Here is a 23,953-nt window from a genome sequence, read left to right on the forward strand (position 1 = left end):
TGACCACCTAGAGGGGTGGGATAGGGAGGGTGGGAGGGAGACGCAAGAGGGAGGGGATATGGGGATATATGTATATGTATAGCTGATTCACTTTGTTATACAGCAGAAACTAACACACCATCGTAAAGCAATTATACTCCAGTAAAGATGTTAAAAAAAACAAATGCAGAAAGGAAATGAATAGAAAGAAGCAGCATACTTGGGCCACTCTTGTGGGGAGGTGCTAAGAAGCTGCAAATCAGAAACTGGGGAGGCAGGAAGGAGCACCTGCTGGGAGCTGCTTTCCTCTCCTTGGGGCTAAGAGGGTGTAGGAGGACCTTGATTCCCCCAGTCACATGCCTCAGTGTCAGGAGACTGAAAGATCAGGCCCTGGACTGACAGGGCATGGGTGGGCCTCACTGGAGTGGCCTGGTCCACTGCCCTACAGGGCATGAGTCAGTAGCAGAACAGTTACCACGGAAAGTGGGTCAGTGTAAAGTTCCTTTTTTTTTTTTTCCGTCTTTTTGAAAAGTCAGGCCTTTCTCTCATTTGTTGTTTATTATATTACTGTGAAATAGTTATATCTCACAGTTTTATGGGCTAATTCTTTACATATATTAGCTCACTTAATTTGTCACATTAGCTGTCTGATATAGGTAATATCTTTGTCCTTGATATTACCTATGAGGAAATTGAAACACAGAGAGGTTTAGTAACTTGCCCAAAGCCACACAGCTAGTAAATTATGGATTTGGAGTTTGGTCTTAGGTGGTCTGGCTTGAGTCCATGTTTCTAACCCCCATTTTATGTAACTATCCTATCATAATAATGGCTATTGCTATTGTTATATAATTCCTGCCTATATTTTAAAATTGGAAATTGGAGGAGAATCTTATTACTTGCTCATCCTTTCTGTTGGAATTCATTGGGATTTCTACTGTCAAGTTTAGAATTTTATTTAGGCACATTCTACTTTTTCTTTAAACCTCTAGAGATTTCGTCTGCTCAAATTGAAGCAATGGATTATGATAAATCACCAAGGGAAAATTTAAGAAAGCTTTTTTCTGTTTTCAGTTTTGGTCATACATTTTTGTTTGCTTGTTTTATTTTATTTTGTTTGTTTTTTCTTTTAGGGCATCTGCTGTCATCCTCATTATAAAAGATTTATAGTTCTCTTTCAGGGATTTCAGTTTAATTTATGGATCCGAGAGTTGACTGTTGAGAGGTTTTTATTTTTCTTAATGCCTAAACTATTCCTCAGCAAGGTAGTAAGTTTGGGGAAGAATTAACCCATTTTATTCCTAATCAGCCCATGTCATTGCTGCTGACACTTACTTCTGAGCAGTCCCCTTGGAGACCTGGAAGAGTTCATGGCTTTTCCACAGTGACCTAATGTACTGTTTAATCCCTGGAGGACATATGGTTTATTGAATATGTCTTCCCAATATGCTATTAGTGATTGTGTTTTTGGTCAGTTAATAGAGTTATGTGTAATTATTCAAAATAGATTTGAATTATGATTTGGTGAGAAGAGAGGGTTACAAAGTTTACCTTCAAATCATAAAATTTGAGAGTTGGGAAGAATCTTGATCATAATAGACCAGGCAGTTCAGTTTATAGATGAGGTTGTGGCATGCACAGGGCTTTATGAGAGTACGGAGAAGCCCTCGTCCCCAGGGGATGGGGGCACAGGAGCAGGGAGGGGCTGCCAGCAGGAGGAGGTGCCGCATCCTGAAACTGCAGAGCCGTTTCATCGTGTGCACCGATGCCAATCAGCTGGGAGAGGCTGTCAGAATCACTTTATTGGGACAGATTTTGAGGCTCAGTTTTGGCCCAGCAGGAAAGAATGCGACAGTGTCTTAGCAATACCTTCATGGGTGCCATGGCGGAAGTGACAGTATGTCTCACATATTTCCAGTTGCTGTTTTAAAGGCTGAATGTTAGCCAGGGGAATAATAGGAAGAAGACCATTCCAGGTTGAGGTGTGGGGGGAAGGGATGGCTATTATGAGGAAAGGCACAGAGGCAGGCGAGAGCTTGACATGTGGGACAGAAAGGGTGAGCCCGGGAGGGAGTTGGAGAGAGGGCCTGGGGTGATGTTCAGGGGCCAGATGGCTAAAGGCCTGGGCTGCCAAGGTAAGGAACTTGGGCCTTAGCTCTTAGGGAAGAAGGAACCACTGAAGACTTTCCTGGAGGATTGTACAAAGAGGTTTGAGACTAGCAACATGCTGATTTGAAAATGTGTTTTAAAAAACCTTCTTCTGCATCCTAGCTATAAGCCGATCGTGGAATATATCGATGCCCAGTTTGAGGCCTACTTGCAAGAGGAATTGAAGATCAAACGTTCTCTCTTCAACTACCACGACACCAGGATCCACGCATGCCTCTACTTCATTGCCCCCACTGGACATTCGCTGAAGTCCCTGGACCTGGTCACCATGAAGAAGCTGGACAGTAAGGTACTCACTGCTGCTCTGGGTACTGTCCACTCTCCTGTAAGATCACTTTTATCTGGGGGCCCCAATTTACCTCTGCTTTCGGTGTAATTTGGTGTTTTCTTTTAAAGACCATGTTCTAGAGCAGTTTTAGGTTCACAGCAAAATTAAGAGGAAGGTGCAGAGGTTTTCCACATACTCGCTGTCCCGTGACATGCATAGCCCCACTCCCACCCCACTGCCAACATTCCCATCAGATGGTGCATTTGTTACAACTGGAGAACCTACAGTGACACATCACTGTCACCCCAGGTCCATAGTTTACATGAGGGTGCACTCTTGGCGTTGTACATTCTGTGGGCTTAGACACATTTATAATGACATGTATTCATCACTAGAGTATCATACAGAGTAATTTCACTGCCCTAAAAGGCTTCTGTGCTCCACCTGTTTATCCCTCCCTACTTCCTAACCCTGTATTTTTTTTTCTGGTTTACGGAGCCATAGGGTTTTTTGTTTGTTTGGTGTTTTTTTTTTGTTTGTTTTGTTTTTTGCGGTATGGTACGCGCGGCCTCTCACTGTCACGGCCTCTCCCGTTGCGGAGCACAGGCTCCGGACGCACAGGCTCAGCGGCCATGGCTCACGGGCCCAGCCGCTCCACGGCATGCGGGATCTTCCCGGACCGGGACACGAACCCGTGTCCCCTGCATCGGCAGGTGGACTCCCAACCACTGCGGCACCAGGGAAGCCCGAACCATAGGGTTTTGAAAAAAATGGTTCAAAACCTCTCTGGATATTAGGACAAAACAAAACAAAACAAACAAAACCATGTAGCTTATTACAAAGTATTTTTAGTTCTTAAATTAGCACTAGTGTATGCTCTGTTGAGGGTTGGGGAATTATACAGTGGAGACACCTAAAGGGTCGTAGGAAGGGTTAAATTTAGGGAGATTGAACTGTAATTTCATGCTTTGTTTATTTTCTTAAAAACTTTCTTTTAAATCTCTCTGAAAGGTTTTTACAGGCTTGGCTTTAATTTGAAGTTTAACATGCAAAAGAAAAGTGTTTATTTTTTTTTTAATCTATGTGATAAGGATGGTCCAACTTCTTAGATTTTGAAACTGAGCTGTACCATGTGTTCAAAAGAAGTAGAGTCTCAGATCAAGTCTGACCCCTAATCTTTGCACATTTATAACCTTTCTCCTTCACAACATTTGGAGGAAGGGACTGGTGAGTTTGACAACATTTGATGATCTACTTTATGATTAATTTGATTTTCCATTTTGAAATAAATGGAAGACAATACATTCTGAAATAAAGAAGCAGCAAGTGGCAACAAGGACGCCCACAAAATTGAGCTATAGGATTTCCTCTTAGATTCTAACCTCCTTTTGAGTTCAATACAAAGTCTTACCTTTAGAGGGCTTTGTTGGGTGTTATTTTCTGTCCAAACAACACTGTTTAAAAGATGCTTTTTTTTGCTCCGGAGGGACATAATAGTGAGAGAATGCTGAGAAGATCAGCCTGTCCCCAAGGCCTCTGCCTGTACCAGCCCAAAAAGGGCCTGCGGGCTGACACCAAGCCAGGCACCCGGGGCCCCCAGCCTGCGAAGACGCACTGCTTTACAGAAACATATTCTGCCAGCCAGAAAGGAGTCCTGCAGCTAGAGCACTCTTGGGAGAATAAATGGAAACCCTTCCTCATCACATTTGATTCAGCTTCAGTGAACCCTCGATGGTGGCTCACTCGGCAGGGAGGTCTGCTTCCTTGAGGGCAGGGCTGGAAAGCAGACAGAGGGAGGTGGCTTCCTCACTGAGGCTGAGCTTGCAGACCACCCCAGGGTGATATCCAACAACAGGATTATGCTTCAATTTAAAAAGGGAAAGAAAATAAGGCAAAACAAACAGCTAATCAAAACAAAACAAAACAATCACTACAAAGCTGGTTAAACTGCTTTCAAAGAACTATTATTATTGTAGAGCTGGAGTGCTAGGGAGTATCTGAAAACGGTGTTGTCAAAGGTTTGTTGATACAAGTAAAGTGAAGAGTTAAGGCAAACATATGACAATTTCAGACAAGATTTCCAAGCACCTGCCACTGAGGAAGAAGAGATTTTAAATCTAAATTTGCTTGGTTCTTCTATCTACGCTAATCAAATTGGCCAAGAAAATATGAGCCTCTGCCATTTTGTCCATGTTGATATTAACCCAATACTAAGTGTGCACAAAAGTTAGCCAGTACAAACCATAGGGAGGGGTTTGTTCCCCACGTCCTGATCCAGGCATTCTCCCACCCTCAATGATGTGTGTCTCACTGAGGCAACTTGCTGCAGGAAGCCCATCCATGATAAGGTTAGGATTGGGTTGAGGAATAGGGCAGAACAGATTTTCCCTTCAACGGGTCATCTCACTCTGGTTTATCAGGGATTTTTGATTTGGCTCTTGGGATAAAAGGAGAAGCAAAGGAATGCACATGTGACCCGGAAAACCCCCCTAGAGACTCCCTCTTCTCTGGCTGGGACTGATTGCTTTCTCACTGAGCCTGTTCCCTTTTCACCTGAGCTGGGTGAAGAGCACGGTCCCCGGTATCAGATGTCAGTAGCAACTTGTTGAAACCTCTGTACCAATCAGGGAGTGGAAGAAAGTTAATTGTAAAAAATCAATTTTAAAGATTGTGTCCCGTGGACAGTGCTGGGGTCAGTTGGGAGCAGAGTGTCCCACCTTGGGCTTTGGGGCTTGCGCTTGAGGGTCCTTGGCCCTCATTCTGGGCTTTCTGCCATTGTTGTCAGACTTCAGAGTTCTCACCTGGTCTTTGTATCTGATGCCCTGAAAGTGAGCCTTGTCTTTTGGCACTAGGTCTCATTCTGGCACAAAGAAGTAATGTGATAGAAGCTGATTTTCAAGAGAATTAGTTGGTGTGATTTTGAAAAATTTTGAAGTAGGTGAAATCAATTTTGTTTTGGTTAATACTTAGGTTCTCTGCTTCCAGCAGTTCTCAAGTCATCAGAAGAAAGAAAGGATGCTATCCTGCATAGAGCTGCGTATTCCACTATTCTAACTAATGAAAATCTTGGTATTAGACTGATAGAAACATGCAGAAATCAAACTCCTGAAGTAGCTGGGAGGAGTCAAAAAGGAGTGGTTACTCAAAGAATAGGCTTCTTTGTTACCGCTCTTTGTCATAGAGTAACACTTCCTTTTACACCGTAAAGAAGAATGAGGTGGCATAGAAGAGGAAATTACGAGGATGCTTTCTTTCAGTGCCAGATGGGAGCGAGTAAAACTGTTCAGAGATGGAACTAAAAGACTATTCCATATCTTCTTAATTTTGCATCTAGGTAAAAAGCCCAATATTTAATATCATGTCTATTTCTAAGTGAAGTCTTACAATTTCTGCTTCTTTGTTTTCTGTATTTTATTCATTTGTCTATTTTTCTTACGTTGGAATCGTATAAAAATGGATGTGTTTGGTTTATAGGTGAACATCATTCCAATAATTGCAAAAGCTGACACCATTGCCAAGAACGAATTGCACAAATTCAAGAGTAAGATCATGAGTGAACTAGTCAGCAATGGAGTCCAGATATATCAGTTCCCCACAGACGAAGAAACGGTGGCAGAAATTAATGCAACGATGAGTGTAAGTCCTCAAGTAAGAAAGGACCAACCAGTGATTTTCCTGAAAGCTTTTCTTAGTAGCAGCATTGTGCAGTGGGCTAGAACATTGGACTAGCATCTAACATACCCAGTGGGGTCCAGCTCTGCTACTGTTTCAACTCATTTAATCACCCTACTCCTCAGTTTGTCCATCTGTCAAATGGGAGAGTTAGACAAGATCTCAAATCTCCCTCCTGCTCTAACAGTTATGATTTCCACAGCAACTCTTGTGGGAAGGGAATGCCAGCCCAGCACCATTTCACACAAAGCAGCTTAGAGGAACTAGCTCTCCCCTTGCTTCTGCCAGTGTCAGCAGAAATATGTCCACCTGCCTCTCTTTTGCTTCTGTGATTGGTTCCTGCCTTTTTTTTCCTTTCTGCATCCCCCACCGTTTCCTCAATCATGAGGTAAACTGGCAGCGGAGGGTACAATTTTCACATCACGGGGAGGAATGGTCAGGAGATAAATGATGAAAGCTTCAGCAATCTAAGTGTGCCTGTGATATAATCTCTCCTGATGACACTCCGTCCTGCTAGTCGATACCCAAGTCTTTCCCACTGCTCCTGTGTGTCTCGTAGCTGTGGCTCACCTCTGTGTCACGTAACTGTACCCATCTTTCTTCAGTTGGGAATGCCCGACTTCTGTAGGAGAAGCAGCATTCTTCACACATAGTTGATGCCCACTGAGGGATTTTGGAATTCTTAAAACTGCAGGTTAGCCTCAATGGAATGTAATTAGAAGCTGTTAAATAGCTTGGCCTTCCCTGAATACGTGCTCGAAATTGATTCAGAAGTGTGCTGGTGGCAGTGGAAGTCAGTCTAGGTTTTTTTGTTGTTGTTGTTGTTTTGCGGTACGCGGGCCTCTCACTGTTGTGGCCTCTCCCGTCGCGGAGCACAGGCTCTGGACGCGCAGGCTCAGCGGCCATGGCTCACGGGCCCAGCCGCTCCGCGGCACGTGGGATCCTCCCGGACCGGGGCACGAACCCGTGTCCCCTGCCTCGGCAGGCGGACTCTCAACCACTGCGCCACCAGGGAAGCCCTAGATTTTTAAATTTGTGGTCCGTTGAGGTATGTTCTACTTTCCTCAGATCTGATCATGACGAGTGTCTAATCAAGTCATTATTAAAGGTGCTTTTTTAATTAACAGCTTTACTGAGATATAATTGATATACTGTATGACACCCATTTAAAGGATACAATTCAGTGGTTTTTATTCACAGAATTGTGCAGCCATTGCCGCAATCAATTTTAGAACATTTTCATCACCCCAGAAGGAAACCGTATACCTTTTAGATGTCAGCCCTCTAACCATCCAGACATTGGCAACCACTACTCTGCCTCCTTGTCTCTGTAGGTTTGCCTATTCTGGACATTTTATATAAAGAAAGTCATACTGAAGCTTATCTAGAGAATTAAATGACTTGGTCAAAGCCTGCCAGTTAAGAGCAGCACTGGAATTTTGACCCAGCCCACCTGGTCCCAGTCTTGTTGCTGTTTGCTGTTTGCCATCGTAATTAGGAGATCAGACTAATTCCACAAAACTGCTTCTTCTTCCATTCAGCATACGGACTTTTCTAGATATGGCTCTTATCATTTAAGGAGGAACTTTTCCCATAAATCACTCCCAACATGATTAGGACTTTGGAAGGGAATGTAACTTTCCCCTTCTCTGGGAAATCGTTGAATTTAAAATTTTAGGGGGCGTCCCTGGTAGCCCAGTGGTTAAGAATCATGCCTGCCGATGCAGGGGACATGGGTTCGAGCCCTGGTCCGGGAAGATCCCACATGCCGCGGAGTAACTAGGCCGCTGCACCCACAACTGCCGAGTCTGTGCTCTAGAGCCCGCGTGCCATGACTACTGAGCCCGCGAGCCACAACTACTGAAGCCCGCGTGCCTAGAGCCCGTGCTCCGCATTAAGGGAAGCTACCGCAAGCCCACGCGCTGCAACAAAAAGTAGCCCGTTCTCACTGCAACTATAGAAAGCCCGTGCACAGCAACGAAGGCCCAAAGCAGCCAAAAATAAATTTAAAAAAAAAAGAATTTTAAAAATAAAATAAATAAAATTTAGGGATCTCATTAATACAGAGATAGACCAGCTCCGCTCTGTCCTAGTCTGGTCACACTGAGTCATGTGACCCCCTCTGGCTGTCGTGCTCCTGTGTCCAGGATAGTAAAGGGTCTGGAATCCTTGGAAGGAACTGGAGAGCAGGTTCTTCCTGGGAAATGGCCATGAGGGCGTGTGCTAAAGGAAGGTAATCATAGGGGAGAGCGACTACACTTACTCAAAAGGCAGAACCAAAACCAGAGGGCAAAAGAGCAGTGTGTGCTTTGGGCCCAGTGAAGTGCACGTTTAACCCTTGGTGCCTCCATCACAAGTAGTTGGTGGACAACAGATTCTGTTTCAACTCACTCAGAAGAGATACCATGGAGGGAATTCCTACACAGATTCCACCCCTAAAATTCTCTGGTTCTGGGTACTGAGAACTTGGTGATAATAGTAGTGCCTGACATTTTGACATTTATGGAGCACTTATTACTATGCATTGGGCACTGCTCCAGGCTCCACATTTAATGTTCACAACAGTCCCATGGGAGGAGCTAATATTATTCCTGCCTACCATGTGAGGAAATGGCAGCCCAGCACCTAAGAGTGCATAGCTGTCTGTAGTGGAGCAGGACGTGAACCCAGGTGGCTTGGCTCTAGGCGACCTCTCACCCTTTATCCTAACGGCCACCCAAGCCGTTAGGAGCGTACTTGGTTACAGCATCATTAAAAGCTCTGGCTGGGACGGCACGTGTTTATTCCGCTGTAGGACTGCAATTTGGGATCAGTGGGGTTCAGGAAGTAACATGAATGAATATCATCCAGTTTTTCTCTGTATATCCCTTCCTGTCCTTTTAAATAATTTTGCATGGCCATGAAACTAAATTTGTCTTAAATTTCTTGGAAAGAAAATACCCATGAATCTTTGCTCTTTTTCTCTCTTTATCAGATGCACAGAACTGATATTCCAAAATTCATTTTGCTCTTTGTCAAGGAATTTTCTTATAGGCTCTTCCTTACAGGCAGTTCCTGGTGATGAAATCCCATATGATATGTGGAAAGCAGATTTCATTGGCGGTTGCTTTCGTCACTCAGGTCGAGTGGAGGGAGCAGTTCCCTGGGTCGTCACAGCAGAACGTGGGCTGGAAGGGTCCTGTGACCCCTCAGCTCCAGGGAACCCCATTTCAGTTCCAGATGCTGAAAAAGAGAGTGTGCTTTCTTTCCTTCCTACAGAGTGTGAGATGAGCTAGAAAATATAAATATCTGGAGCAGCAGACCAAATACCAGTTGGGCGGCCTGGGCTGAGGATTTTGCCAAGTTCTGGGAGAGGATCTGGCTTTAAAACACTCTTGTCTGTCTCAGTGTATCTGTAGTGAAAGAGCACTGGATGAGGGAGCCCTAAATAATAATTCTCAGAGCAGCCATTTCAGATGTTATTCTCACGTGCTAATAGGAGAAAGATAGAATTACTGTTTGCTCCCCGGAATGTAGCCATAGTTACCAAATAAACCAACGTGGCACAGCCAGTTGTCTTGAATAGTATCTCTGCTCAAGGTAAGTCGGGGTGCGAGGCTTGAGCCAATAATTTGAGCTAAAGTATATTTGACTTGAATTTTGTGCAATGATCAACTGTCTAAAGCAGTGCTGTTCAGTAGAAATATGAGCCACACAAGTAATTTAAATTTTCCAGTAGCCACATTTTTAAAAAGTAAAAAGAAACATAAAATTAATTTTAAGAACTTATTTAACCCAGTATCTCAAAAATATCATTTCAACATGTAACCAATATACAAATTATTAATGAGATGTTTCCATAGCAGGGCTTTGAAGTCCTCTGTGTGTGTGTGTGTGTGTGTGTGTGTGTGTGTGTGTTTGTGTGTGTATGTATTCTTTTTTTTGTCGTACCACGTGACTTGTGGGATCTTAGTTCCCCAACCAGGGACTTAATCCAGCCGCTGGCAGTGAAAGTGTCAAGTTCTAACCACTGGACTGCCAGGGAATTCCCCCAATGTATAGTTTATAATTACATACATCCCAACTTGGACGCATACCCAACTTACTGCTAACATATTTAAAAGTTTTTCAATATGAAGTAAGTACCCAAAAGGTAATTTTCCTTCATGTTTGCATCTACGTTACCAAAACTCTGGTTCTTTTTTTCTTTTTCTTTAAGAAGGTCTGAGTTTGAAGCAAAGTGAAATGCAGTCCTACCAAAACAATGAAGTGATAATTAATGGAAAAATATTTCACACTGCTTCCCTTTAAATGTAAATCAACTAAAAGTAAATAAAATTAAAATTTTCTTCATTTCACAAGCCTCACTTCAAGTGCTCAAGAACCACATAGACCAGTGTGGCTAGTCTCGGGCAGTGGACATCCCACGCTTACCATATAATCGCAAAGACTCCTAGTTTCCCCCGGGTCCAGCTCACGTCAGATCCTTGGTATCTGGTTGGATACACGAAGCCCAACCCCGCGGAACTGTTGAGCCCCTCGCTCTCCTGCCCTCCCTCGCCCTTTTCTCTTGCCCCGAGCAGAGGCCTGTGGGAGGAGGGGGCGTGTGGAAGCGGAGGAGAGCATGTCTTTGCCGCACGGGGAGGCTAACGGCTCTCTGTCCTTGTGTTGCTGGCAGGTCCACCTCCCTTTTGCAGTGGTCGGCAGCACCGAAGAGGTGAAGATTGGTAACAAGATGGCGAAGGCCAGGCAGTACCCCTGGGGCGTGGTGCAGGGTACGTGCGCATCGCGGGGAAGGGGTTCCTCACGTGTCACCCCCGGGGTGGCTGTCCCCGCTGGGTTTGGGCAGGTGCTTGACGTGGGCGGGTGGAAGGGGGCAGCAGGGTTTTACACCTGGCAGTCGTGGAGGCCAGAAAGAAGCAGGGAGGCTGGGAAGCAATGGAGAGAAGTGGCTGCAGAGCCCTAGTGCCGATGAGGCGGCCCTCCAAGAATGCTGGGTTGTGTGGGGGAATTTCGTATAAATTCCTGCTGGAAGAGAGATCTTCCCTGGGAGTTTGAATGAGTCCTTCATCAGCAAAGAATAAGAAGGCTGCAAAAAGCTTCTTGCGAACCAGAGGATACTTGTTTCTCCATTATCTCTGGAAAACTTGTCTTCTTGGTTTTTTTTGTTTTTGTTTTTTTGGAAATTGTCTTCTCAGTAAATAGCTGAGAACAAGTGACCTATAATTGTTGTGGGACATGAGCACAATCTCTAACCTGAAGACATTTCCTCTGTCACTTTGATGGGCAAGGTCTCAGATTCTATTCCCAACCCTTGTATGTTGTGAAGGAGGCTGTCCAATGCTATGGATTAAGTAGGGTGGCTGCAGAAAGTTCCTTCACTGGCTTACGATATATCAGTCCTCCGTTTCCTTCTTTTCTGAGTAAAGGCGATAAATCTGTGAGACATGAGAAAGCACAGTACCTTTGAGATATGTAGGAAAATTATGGTTTTTCTCAATCTTCCCAAATTCTCTACAATAGAAAAACTTGCTTCATAGCGTTGTTGATAAAATTAAAGGAGATGATACATAAAAACTGCCTTGTACAGGTCCCGACAGCACGGGAGGGTAGAAATCGGCCTGGCTTTGGAGCCAGAGGTGACAGGGTCTGAGTATAGACTCTGCTGCCTCTGTCTGGGAGGTCAGCCTCCTCACCAAAGCCACGCTCTGCGTCCGGGAATCCTGCTAGGCAGAACTGCTACCAAGAGTCAGGACAGTATTGGCAAAGCTCCTCCCACGGTGCCCTGCCCTCAGCAGTCACCCTCATCATCAGCAGTCATGGTCCCTGCTGTCAGAAGTCCTGTCTTTGTAGGGGTGTAAGGAGGAGCCAGTGAAGGATCTTCGGGTGACCTTGAGACCTCAGAGATTTCAGGGGCGATGGTAACTACGTCTTAGAAAAATCACTTCAGATTTTAGTGACATCGCTGCTGAGAGCCCTGCCTGCTCTCTTCCCCATCTCCTGCAGTCGAGAATGAAAACCACTGTGATTTTGTGAAACTTCGGGAGATGCTGATCCGTGTGAACATGGAAGATTTGCGAGAACAGACTCACACCCGCCATTATGAGCTGTATCGGCGCTGTAAGCTCGAAGAGATGGGGTTCAAGGACACCGACCCTGACAGCAAGCCCTTCAGGTATGTGGGCACCTGGCAGTCAGGCCCCCCAGGCAGCGGTGTGAGTGGCATGCTGGCGCATCACAGAAATGCTTGTTGGGTTGAGGTATGGGTGGTGGAGGGACCTGGCGGGGGCAGGTTAATAGCACGGATTGCCAGGCATTGTGATAACCCCTTTATTTGTATCGTCTAGAGTACCTGATGTAGCTGATGTCATTATTGCATCCTCATTTTACAGATGAGGAAACGAAGGCACTGCAGGTGTAAACAGCCTGCCTAAATAGGAAGTGACAGGTGTGAGTTTTGAACCTCTGTTCTTAACTGTTATACTCACAGAGGCACAGAACCTGGTCCAGGCATTTACAAAGGTGTGGATGCTCACTACAGTTTGTCCCGTTCATTTTTGCCAAATAGGTTTAACTTACCGTGTCTCCTACTTTTTGACGTGCTCTTAACTGGGTTCCAGTGAACCAGTACAATTCTAACAACACGAATGAGTCGTAAAGGAAATAACTTACAGAACATGTGCTATGTATTTTCCCACACCGCTGATGGATGGAGAGGAAGAGGCAAAACGTGAAGGGGAGAATATCGAAGTTAATGTAGAATTAGTGGCCCCGCAAAGGCCAGGCCCTGTTAGAGCCCAGTGGCGGGGAAGGGTCGGCGGGGGCAGAGTGCCGGGGCCACTCCAGGCTTGGTGAACGGTCAGAGGAAGGTTTGCCGCCACCTGGTACAAGAGAGGATTGCTCTGTGCCTACTGAACCCGTACAGTTTCTTCACGGGGATCTGAGTTGAGGTAATGTGAGGTGTGTCTGTGCTTGGCGCCTGTACTGATCCGGGGGCCACGGTTCCTTGGAGAAGACTGTTTTCCTCCTCTTTTTGTGGTTGGCCTGGGCTCCCACTCAAATGTCTAGGAGCCGGCTGGCCGCGGTGCCTGCGGCAGCCTGTGTGCAGTGCCCGTGGACTCCCTCCGCTGGATCTGAGCTGCCATTGCAGTGGCAGGGAGGTTATTTTCTTGGACTCTCTTTAGTTTGGTGAAGTCTGGACTGGTCTCCCAGTGGAGTGCTCCTGTGGAATGTATTTGGTGAGAACAAATGGAGACCCCAGACAGAGGGCTTCTAACCAAAAAGTTAGCTTCTAGCTAAGTATGCATCATTTAGTCCCGCTCTAGGGGCTTGTAAAATTGGCCCTCTTCATTCACATGAAATGTGCTTTCTGAGGCAGGGTAGAGGATGCCCTTTTGTGTACACAAGTTTAGGGGATTGAACCTTGAAATGCATTGACCAAAACATAGCCCCTACACAATCAAGCCTACTCTCTGGTTATTAAGCCTGAGGAAAATGGGTTTTGTGTGGCAGAGACTATCTTTAGTTTTTCATAGAGGTTTTTTTTTTTTTTTTTTTTTTTCTTCACCCATGCGTAGAGATGAAACAAAAGGAACCACAGTAAAAATGGAACCCATGTGCCCTCCGCCCTCATTCAAACCCGGGCGGCCGTGAAGGGGCAGCAGTGTGGGTTCAAGTCTTGACCCTGCTACTACCCAACTCCTTAACCTGTCTGGGCCTCAGGTTCTTCATCTGTAAAATGAGGAACTGGGCTAGATCAGGGGACAGTCAGATCTAGTAGGAGGACTTGTTCCGGAATGTGCCACAGAGGAAATGCTCTAGGCTCTGTGGACCATGTAGTCTCTGTCCCAGTGATTCAACCCCACCCTTGTAGTGTGAAAGCAGCCAGAGGCCCTAACGTAGAAGAACAGGAGTGGCTGTGTTCCCATAAAAACGTATTTACAAAAAACAGGCAGGGCCAGATTTTGCCCTCCGGCTGTAATTTGCCAGCCCCTGGCCTGGATCATCTCTTGGAGCCCTGAGCTGCCTGCAGAAGTTAGAATGCATGTGACTGTTTCCTAAGTCTGTCAGAGGTAATTTACCTCCCCAAATTTAAGAACCATTCAGCACAGCTGTGTTTTTTCCAGCTCTGGAATTTGGAGTCTGTGATGCAGGCCCCTTCACTAACCTTCCACCGTCTCGACCAACTGGGGTTCCTGGTTCCCAGGAACCAGGGCTGGTGAGGACTTCCTGCTGCTGCCTGTGTCTCTGCGTTTGAGTTACAATTTCTCCTGCGAGGCCAGGGTAGCTGCCGCCAGGAGGAGGGTTGCTGCGTGGGTCCAGCAGGTCCTGCAGGGCCTGGCAGAGCTGGACCCAGCTCACTGCTCTGGCGTTCCTGTCCCCAGGGGCTTCAGGACCCGTGGTGGACTTGGCTGAGGCCTGACTTGTAGAGAACGTGCTTTATTCACACGTATCCCCCTCCCCATTTGGTTCCTCTTCTACTGGCCTGAGGGTTCCTTTTGGAGGATGAAAAGGAGGGAAATATATTTTATATAAGATATATTTTGTGTATGTAAATATTTTATATATAAATATATTATATATATATGTATATATATAAAACCAAGGCCTTTACTCTTTTCCCTGTATAAGAAAATAAGAAACAGAGAAAAGTAGACCTTCTAAAAATAAACACCTTCTATCATCTCAGTTCCTGGGAACCCTGGAAGTCGTTTCTCCTCTTAGAAACCCACTCAGTCAACCTCAGGTGGCCCTCTTGGTGCAGACAGGATCATTTGGAACATGAAAGTTGGCTTTGAATCACATGTCTTGGCAGATGGCAAGGTGAAATAAACTCGGTTTTCCTCTCCTTGGAAACCACTGCTTTACAAAGGGCCCAGCCTCTCCCTTGGAGGAGTTTCCAGCCTCCCCAGCACTTCCTGTGAGCCTGACACTGAGGGTGCAGGAGGGGACCTGCGTGAATGATGACACAGTTAAGGAAAAGCCAAAGCCACAGTTAATTTCAGGGATTTCCCAGAATTACACCTTCAAAGTCATCATGCCTGGATGCTCATAGAAGACTTTTTTTTCCTTGTGAATTTAGGGTGAGCTTGGAGGAGTACCGGTGAAGGACTCAAGGCTTTTATATTCTCAAAGTAGAGGATCCCTTCACGGGTGTACAGTGAAATCCGTCCTCCCCTCTGGGCACCCTGTGTCCACCACTTGCCCTCTGGGTGCCACTTGTGTTTATACCATGTGTTTATAAAGCAGAGGGTGACCTCTACAGCCGAGGCCCGTAAGTGGGGGCTCCCCTGAATATATGACACCGTGTGAAACCAAACCAGAAGCTGGGCGAGCACGGGAACAGGCCGCATTTAAGCCTTGGAAGTACGTCCCGGGCACAAAAGCTGAATCTGTCCCTGGTGCTTTCCTTCAACCCGCCTGCGTTCAGAGTTGTGTCTCTTTTGTCTTGAGGTAGAATCGTTCTCTCTGTCACTACACGTGTATACGTCCAGGCGTCAGCCTGCTTTTTCTTGTGCGCAGCTTTCCCACCTGCTGCCCTGCAGCCTCAGAGCTCATGCCTCACCCCAGCCAGAGCACCCATGCCTTCCCTGGGCCCAGGTCCCCCAGACCCTGGCCCCTTCCTGGCTGGCATTGGGGGAAGATGGCGGGGATGTCACACAGGAGCGGGGATGGGTCTTGTCCCTGCTGCTTGTCTCCTGAGATGCCACCGCCCTCTTCCTAACACTCCCTGTCCTAACACTGCATCCTCACCTCAGAACACCACCTTCTCCTTGACTCTACCTGTCAGGTCACAAAAAGTGCTCCTTTACTGCCCCTCTCTCAAGAAATCACAAAGTTTTCAGGCCCATGAGACCATTCATTTTTAGGAGCATGGAGGCCTCACTTCTCCAGCCTTGGGAGGTGGGGCTCCCACCTGAGCTAGGTAGCCCGGCTGAAAATCCCATCTCTGTCACTTCTTCACTGTGTGACCTGCACAGGTTACTAAGCCCCTCTGTGTCCGAGTTTCTCCATGTATAAAATGGGAGGTGATAATAATAGCTACCTCACCGCGTTGTTATAAGGATAACACATTTGCGCGTGTAAGTTCCTCCGTAAACCCCGGTGGCGTGTGGTGCTCTGGCCTGCCCCCCACTGGGTGGTCCAGGAGACGTAACAGGGAGAGAACTGTGCTACGTGAATTATGGGAGTGCAGGATGAACTGGAGTGTCAGGTCTCGTTCTCCCTTCCCTTGACCTCCATGAGCAAAGCCTGCCTCTCCCAAAAGCTGTTAAAAGAGAATGAGAAGATAAAAGCCCCAGTTTCAAACCAGCCCAAACCCTCATGAAAAAATTGTTCACTTCTCACTTGGAAAAGGGTGTTAATAACTGCAATTAAAAATTAAGTTGGAAGAGCTAGAAATTGCAAAAGGTATCATCACTTTAGGTATCTGAGAGGATACTATAGATGCAGTTCCTTCTGGACTGGTTTTCACTGGCTGGAAGCATAGGGGAGGGTGTCTGGTGTCTCTCATTCACATGTGGATTTCTGCAGGTGCCCAGGGAGTAGGATCTGTGACTGCATTGCTAAGAAACCTACTGCAGGTGACTCCTTGGAGTGGGGGGGTTTATGATTTCTTTCTTATACGTTGCTTATGATTTCCAGTGTCAGAGTTGCAAAGCTGGTTCCTTCCTATCCCCAGATGCAGCCATCTAATAAGCAGCATGTGTTGAGGCCATCTGGCCGGTGGCAACATCACTCCTTAACCTTTCTCTAGAACATGCACTTTCCAACTTTGGGCTGCAACCTTCTCTATCAAATGTGTTCTACATCGTGATCCAATATACACATATCATGAAGTGATACCTGCTCTTAGAGTTTGCACTGCATTCTGGTTTCTTCTATCCTGTTCTCTAAATTTTTTTTTTTTTTTTTTTTTTTTTTTTTTGCGGTACGCGGGCCTCGCACTGTTGTGGCCTCTCCCGTTGCGGAGCACAGGCTCCGGACGCGCAGGCTCAGCGGCCATGGCTCACGGGCCCAGCCGCTCCACGCCATGTGGGATCTTCCCGGACTGGGGCACGAACCCGTGTCCCCTGCATCGGCAGGCGAACTCTCGACCACTGCGCCACCAGGGAAGCCCTAAACATTTTCTTTTAACATACTGGTTAAAACCCTTGATTGGGTCATGACCCATAGTTTGAAAATGGATGTCCAAAAACTGGAGCCTAAGCTAGGTTGTGGTTGGGACTGGATCAGGTCGAGTCATGCTGAGAGGTTTCAGAATTCCAGTAGTATTACCTAAAGGACCTTCTCTCTGTGGGTCACTTAACAAAAGTTTCCACAATTAAACAAAGTTGGCTCTAAGTGAATCAACTTAAACAGGTTTTTTTTTTTTTTTTTTTTTTTTTTTAATTGAGGGACTTTTCAGAGCACTTAAGACAAGCAGTGGTTGGCAGACTAGTTACATCAAGTCACCTGGAAGCATTTTAAAAATACAGATTACTTTTGCCTTCGCCTGACATCCTGAGTCAGCATCTCCAGGAGTGGAGTTAGGAAACTGTGCTCAGAAAAGTCCAGTAAAACATGCCCAGGCGACCCTGACATGCTGCAGGGCTTGGGAGCCACCGTGCGCTGTGGCTGTCCTAAAGGGAGGTCACACATTGCATTTTCCTTTTGTTCTTTTGACTTGGGAACCCCATTTTTGAAGATTTCTTGAAACTAGCGATCTCTGGAACACACTTTGGGTCATGTTTCTTGGTAGTGTTTCTATACTAGGTGTTCCACTGCTTGTTAGGAAAAAAGAGGAAGATGGATCCATTATCTTAAAATCAACAAAAACTGGGTTCCCCCAAAATTTCATAGCAGGGACAAGTCATCCTCTGCCTTTGCCCATTCTGACACAAATGATAGTGATAGAGTTTATTAGAAGCTAACAAGCAAAATCAAACTCATGAGTTATTTTATAGTTTCATTATCCATGCATTTCTCTATCTCTGTGGCTATATAGCTTAAATTTCAAGTCCAAATTTTGCTATTAATATTAGCCAACACTAATGTCGGCCAAACTTGCTTTTGTCTCCTAAGATAATGTGAAAGCCAAATATACCTCCAGAAACTCCAAACTCATGATTGTCCATTACCCAGGCAGTGTTGACACTCTTGAGGGCAGGGGAACTGATTGTTCAGCAACCAATAAGAGCATTGATTATAGAAGTACAAACAATCCTAATTAATGCATTTTGTAAGTATGCTGCTCTTTATAAACGTATATTCACATGCACACGCCCCTCCACCACCTGATTGTTCTTCTCCTTCTACATGGACAAGTGTGAATGCTGGGTGGCTCTGCATGGAGCCTGGGCTCATCCACAGGCGCTCTTCATTTTGGAATCGGCACTTTGGATGAATTTGGTCCCTGGGTAAAAGTGGATAATCCTGCTGCAGACTTGTGTAACTGTAACAACCCTTGTTCTACGGAAACTGCAAGGGAGGGAGAGAGAGATAGCAATTACCGGCAAATGTATCTCTGTTTGTGTAAGTGTGAGTGTGGGTGTCTGTTTTTTTTCCTAAGTTGTGTTACCAAAGGTGATTTTTCTGTAAATATATCTGTTCTGACTTGGAGGTAAAACTGAGTGATGGCCTTTGCTTTAAAATATTGGGCCCCAAGTTCTGTAGACAGTCAGGGGGAGGATAAGGTTTAAAATAAAAATCAAACTCCTCCCTGCTCTATTTACAATTGGTAATACCACTTGAAGAGCAGCAATTTTCTGTAATATATTTAGATACACTATTGTCTCTTTAGATGGTTCACCGAGTCTGTTTTCTAAATCGGGGGCTGGAGGAAGAGGAGTGCGGGGGTAACATTTATTAAGCACCGATGTTATCTCAGATGCTTTACTGACTCTGCCCACACTTACCTCCCGAAATCATGGGCCCCAGAAGGCATTGTATTCAGAGAACATTGAGGCTGAGAGGCCGTGCCCTTCCCAAGTTCAGTCAGTAAATTGCTGTGAACCCACAACCAACCCTGGTGGATCTGTCTGGCTCCAGTGCCGATGCATTTCTCTCCCTGTATCCCCTCCATCTTCTAAAATTCTAAATCACGTCTTCAGTATCTACGTGGTACTGAACTGGGAGATACTGGCCAGCCCAGGCTTCCCCTGTGTGACTGTATGTAGCATACAGCTTGGCCAGTAAGAGACATCCCATTAGAGCTACACTGTACTTATTGCCTCATCTCTGGTTCCTGATGTGCTTGTCTTTCTGATCGCCACATAACTAAAAAGAAGATGGTGCCATTTTGTGTGCCCTTGAACCTGGTGAGTTGGCAGCCTTATTTATTTTGAGGAAGTGGCTGGGTAGGAATTGTCTAGACTGAAATTTCTTATCGTGCAACTTCATGACGCTCTCCTTGGTTTGTGGCTTTTGAATAGTCTTCAGGAGACATACGAAGCAAAAAGGAATGAATTTCTGGGAGAACTTCAGAAGAAAGAAGAAGAAATGAGACAGATGTTTGTCATGAGAGTGAAGGAGAAAGAAGCTGAACTTAAAGAGGCAGAGAAAGAGGTAAGCCATCTGTCCTTGCGTCCGGGGGAGACACAGACGAGACAGGCCTTCGTGCTGCTCTAAGCACTTGCTACACATATTCTATCACACGAGGGGCCTACTAACCTGGTACGAAGAGTAGGGCAGCCAGTCTTATCCCCATTTCACAGATGGTAACATGGAGTGTCATAAAGCTTAAGTTATTTATGCAGTCACATAGCTAGTTAGTAGCAAAGCCAAGACTAAAGCTAGAACTTAGGTTTCCAGACCTCATCCCACATTCCTTGTAACTCCGTATTTCATCAATTTACAAGTGACGAAAACATAAGATTTGCAATTCTGGGACCATTATTGTCTCAGTCTACCAGTCAACTCAGTAAGCTAAACAGTGGAGGGCCCTTCGCCCCTGTCTGATGGAGGACGGGCTCTGTCTGCCATGTCTGTGCTCTGGCTTCCCTCTGGGACGCACACCCCTGGCTCCAGTGTCCCACTGACTCTAGTTCCCCACGCCCAGCCCAGGGTAGCTGCATCCTAGAGGTTCCCATGGACTTCTTTTTTATTTCTAAAGAAGTGGTTTTTTTTGTTTTCAGTACACGGGCCTCTCACTGTTGTGGCCTCTCCCGCCATGGCTCACGGGCCCAGCCGCTCCGCGGCATGTGGGATCTTCCCGGACCGGGGCACGAACCCATGTTCCCTGCATCGGCAGGCGGACTCTCAACCATTGTGCCACCAGAGAAGCCCAAGAAGTGTTTATTGATTATTTGAGTTTTATTTTGAGAAGTTTCTTGAAACACAGAGTATAGTTTTTGGTGTATCACTTTTGATATGGAACAAAGTTGTTTCTAATAATTAAGCACACAGACACACAATTAAACTATCACTTTAAAATATTTTAAGCACACAAAATCTGCCTAAAACTGCACAGATGAAAGTATATTTCATTATAATGTACCCATTATTTAAATTAAACGAAGAACTTAATTTAGTTGCCATTAGATTAATGAAGTGTGGAAACTTTTAAGGTCACTTGATTAAATGTAAATGCATCCTTTTTACTTATATTTGTTTCTTATATGTAATACCCTAAATACACGGCTAAACGTGTGCATAGAATATTATAAAATGAAATAACAACGCATATTTTCAGATGTACAGATTATTTCACATTATGATGAGTAGTAATTTGATCTCATTTTAAGTAATATTTTCATTATAATAAGATACAGTTTTAGCAGAGTTCAGAATTAAAAAGTCAATTCTCTTCCGATTTTAAAATGACCCAATTAATTCTTTAACTAACTGATATAGCTCAATGAATATTACTCATTTTACCCTGTTAAAAGATAAACTGAGGGACTTCCCTGGTGGTCCAGTGGTTAAGAATCCGCGCTTCCACTGCAAGGGGGCACGGGTTCGATCCCTGATCAGGGAACTAAGATCCCACATGCTGTGCAGCGTGGCCAAAAATTAAAAAAAAAAAAGATAAACTGAGGCACATTAAAATTTATAAGAGTTTATCTGAGCAAATATCATTTGGAATCAGGCCCCATGGATTTCTGCTGTTAACAGTCACCCCAATGAGAGAGAGCAAGAAATAGGTTTGCCTTTGATGGTAGATAATAAGAAACTTAGAGGTTATTTAAATAGCTAAGTATTCACCCTAGTTTTGCTGCAGAGAAAAGAAAGTTGAGCCTTATTTCCTGGTGGCTTTAAGTATCAAGTTGAATGCTAGGTAAAAATTCTAGAATTATCTAAATAGTAAGGATTTTTCCCTCCCTCCCTCCCTCCCTCCCAGTTTTTTTTTTTTAATATAAATTTATTTATTTATTTTTGGCTGCGTTGGGTCTTCGTTGCTGTGTGCGGGCTTTCTCTAGTTGTGGCGAGCGGGGGATACTCTTCGTTGCGGTGTGTGGGCTTCTCCTTGCGGTGGCTTCTCTTGTTGCGGAGCACCGGCTCTAGAGTGCAGGCTCAGTAGTTGTGGCTCACGGGCTCTAGGCGTGCGGGCTCAGTAGTTGTGACCCACAGGCTCTAGAGCACAGGCCCAGTAGTTGCGGTGCATGGGCTTAGTTGCTCCGCGGCATGTGGGATCTTTCCGGACCAGGGCTCAAACCCGTGTCCCCTGCATTTGGCAGGTGGATTCTTAACCACTGCGCTGCCAGGGAAGCCCCCTTCCAGTTTTTGTTTCTACATTATGATAATTTTCTAAATTCAGTTTGTCAAGGGCCAGAAATTTCTCCACTTACTCTTCTTATTTGAATAGTATGGATACATATATCTGTAGTCACTGTGTAAGTCTCTAAGTAAATATAGATTATACTTTTCAAAAAAGGACCAGAAGTAAAGAACTTTTCTTACCACTAGGGTGAGTTTCTTATTAGGAGCATGGATAATTTTTATTTTCTTCTTTATGCTTTTTACAATGAACACGAATTTTATTATCAGAAAAAGTGCACAGAGGTTCCCCTCAGTGCTAAGGGATCCAAGTTTCAACAGTGTGTAGGGCTCCAAGGGATGCTTTTCACCACCTCGGCCTGGCTCAGCACCAGACGGTACCTCACTCGTGTAACTAAAGCACGGGCAGCGGCACACACACGTTCTGCTTCTGAACGGATCCAGGTAGCCTTCCTCCACCAAGCTTGTCTTCCTCCTCTTCTCTCCAGCTCCACGAGAAGTTCGACCTCCTAAAGCGGACACACCAAGAAGAGAAGAAGAAAGTGGAAGACAAGAAGAAGGAACTGGAGGAGGAGGTGAACAATTTCCAGAAGAAGAAGGCGGCAGCTCAGTTGCTACAGTCCCAGGCCCAGCAGTCTGGCGCCCAGCAAACCAAGAAAGACAAGGATAAGAAAAAGTAAGCGGGTGTCACCCCCATGCAGCGGGGCCCTCTAACAGTTTATTCCTCTTGCATGTCTCTACTTTTCCCATTTACAGACTGGAAACTGGTCTCTTACCAGAAAGATAAAAGGAAGAATTTTCTCTACAGTGCAGGGGAGACGACAAAGGTTTTTAAAGTATTTCTAAAGGGTACACAGACACTAATTTATAAAACTTGACCACACGATCAAGCAATCAGGACTGGAGTAACCTGTCATCTCCAGTAGTATCTTCTGCACCAACACTAGGACTCTTGAGAAGACAGTGCATTTCTCTTCACTACTCTCTGGAGACAATCCTCACGGCTCTTGATAAAGAGCATCCTAAAATTATGATTCTTAGAATTATTTTTTTATTCTCTGTCGTAAGGCTTAAGAAGCCAGTCACTGAAAGTCTTGTTCCCAAAATGAAAGATTTGGAAGAACTACTAGTGGCCGCTAGTTTTCCCTCTAAATTCCACAAGATGATGAATTGTTTTATTGTGAAAATGGGATCAAAATGCCCGTTAAGACACCTCCACCAATTCTCAAGACACACCTGTACCCGCACAAATTTTTTTTTTAAATATGGCCTTGAGTTAATGTGCCAAAGGGTCAGATTCTGCTTTTGAGTTGTCACTTCTATGATACTCCAATAGCAGCGGCCTGAATCCAGTGGGAGATTTGGGCCTTCCTTGAAATTCTGCTGTGATTTGAAGCTTTACATCAAATCACGTGAAAGACTAGAGGGTGCCATTTTATGACAATTACTATTGGTTTGACAATAAGCACAGTGGTCAATAAGATACCTTTGAAGAAAACCTTAGTGGTAGCTGGGTGGTGAGCCCATGGATGCCACCCTGCTTTGTCTGTTTAAGGTGTGGTCCTCTGAGGGCGTGTTTGAGGATTCCTGCTCTTCATCCTTAGATGCTAAGGTTCTAGGGCAAAGGCTGACAAGTAAACAATAAAAATGTTGGTACTGGAGTAGGCAGAGAATTACATTCTGAGACGTATATGGCAGATAGGATTGAGCCTGCACAGTAATCAAGTCCTGTCCCGGGGGAGTGAGCTCGACAGTGGTGTTCACTTAATCTGAGTGAACGTGCAGACTTGTGGCTGAGGAACCTTGTTACGTTTCCTGTGGTAGAAACCAAAATGCACTGCTACAGTGACGTACAGAGAAAGTTTGAAATTCTACTTTGCAAACCTTGACTTTCCAAGCTCTGAGCCAGCAGGAAATGTATGAAGAGAGCAGGGGAGCAAGCAGATTTTCTAAGCAATAGAAAGTAGTTGGTGTAGGTGAGCTGTGATTTGAATGGGGTTGGTACAGACTCACGTGGTCAAAGGACTCCAGGGGCCGAAAATTTAGTTATGCTGGATTAATTCTGAGAGTAACAACTGCCTAGATTATAATCCAGTTCAAGAAAGCACTTTGTAGCTACACATGTTGGGAGAGCATCAGTCACTAATGGTGACGTTCCCCATGCAGATTCAGAGATTAGTGACTCTTCCA

The 23,953-nt window shown here is 45.2% G+C and overlaps 1 protein-coding gene across 6 annotated transcripts in view; it reads left to right on the forward strand.

Moving 5' to 3' along the window:
* SEPTIN11 (septin 11) overlaps nucleotides 1–23,953 on the forward strand; it is a 94,896-nt gene that overhangs the window by 63,396 nt on the left and 7,547 nt on the right. For all 6 annotated transcript variants that reach the window (XM_028491946.2, XM_024115350.3, XM_024115352.3 and 3 more), the window contains exons 4-9: nucleotides 2,251–2,437; nucleotides 5,891–6,052; nucleotides 10,746–10,842; nucleotides 12,074–12,242; nucleotides 19,480–19,612; nucleotides 22,252–22,439. In XM_028491946.2, coding sequence (XP_028347747.1) covers nucleotides 2,251–2,437; nucleotides 5,891–6,052; nucleotides 10,746–10,842; nucleotides 12,074–12,242; nucleotides 19,480–19,612; nucleotides 22,252–22,439 — 936 coding nt within the window. The remainder of the gene's footprint in view (nucleotides 1–2,250; nucleotides 2,438–5,890; nucleotides 6,053–10,745; nucleotides 10,843–12,073; nucleotides 12,243–19,479; nucleotides 19,613–22,251; nucleotides 22,440–23,953) is intronic.

The sequence above is a fragment of the Physeter macrocephalus genome, chromosome 7 (genome assembly GCF_002837175.3).
Source record: "Physeter macrocephalus isolate SW-GA chromosome 7, ASM283717v5, whole genome shotgun sequence".
NCBI classification, from domain to species: Eukaryota; Metazoa; Chordata; class Mammalia; order Artiodactyla; family Physeteridae; genus Physeter; species Physeter macrocephalus.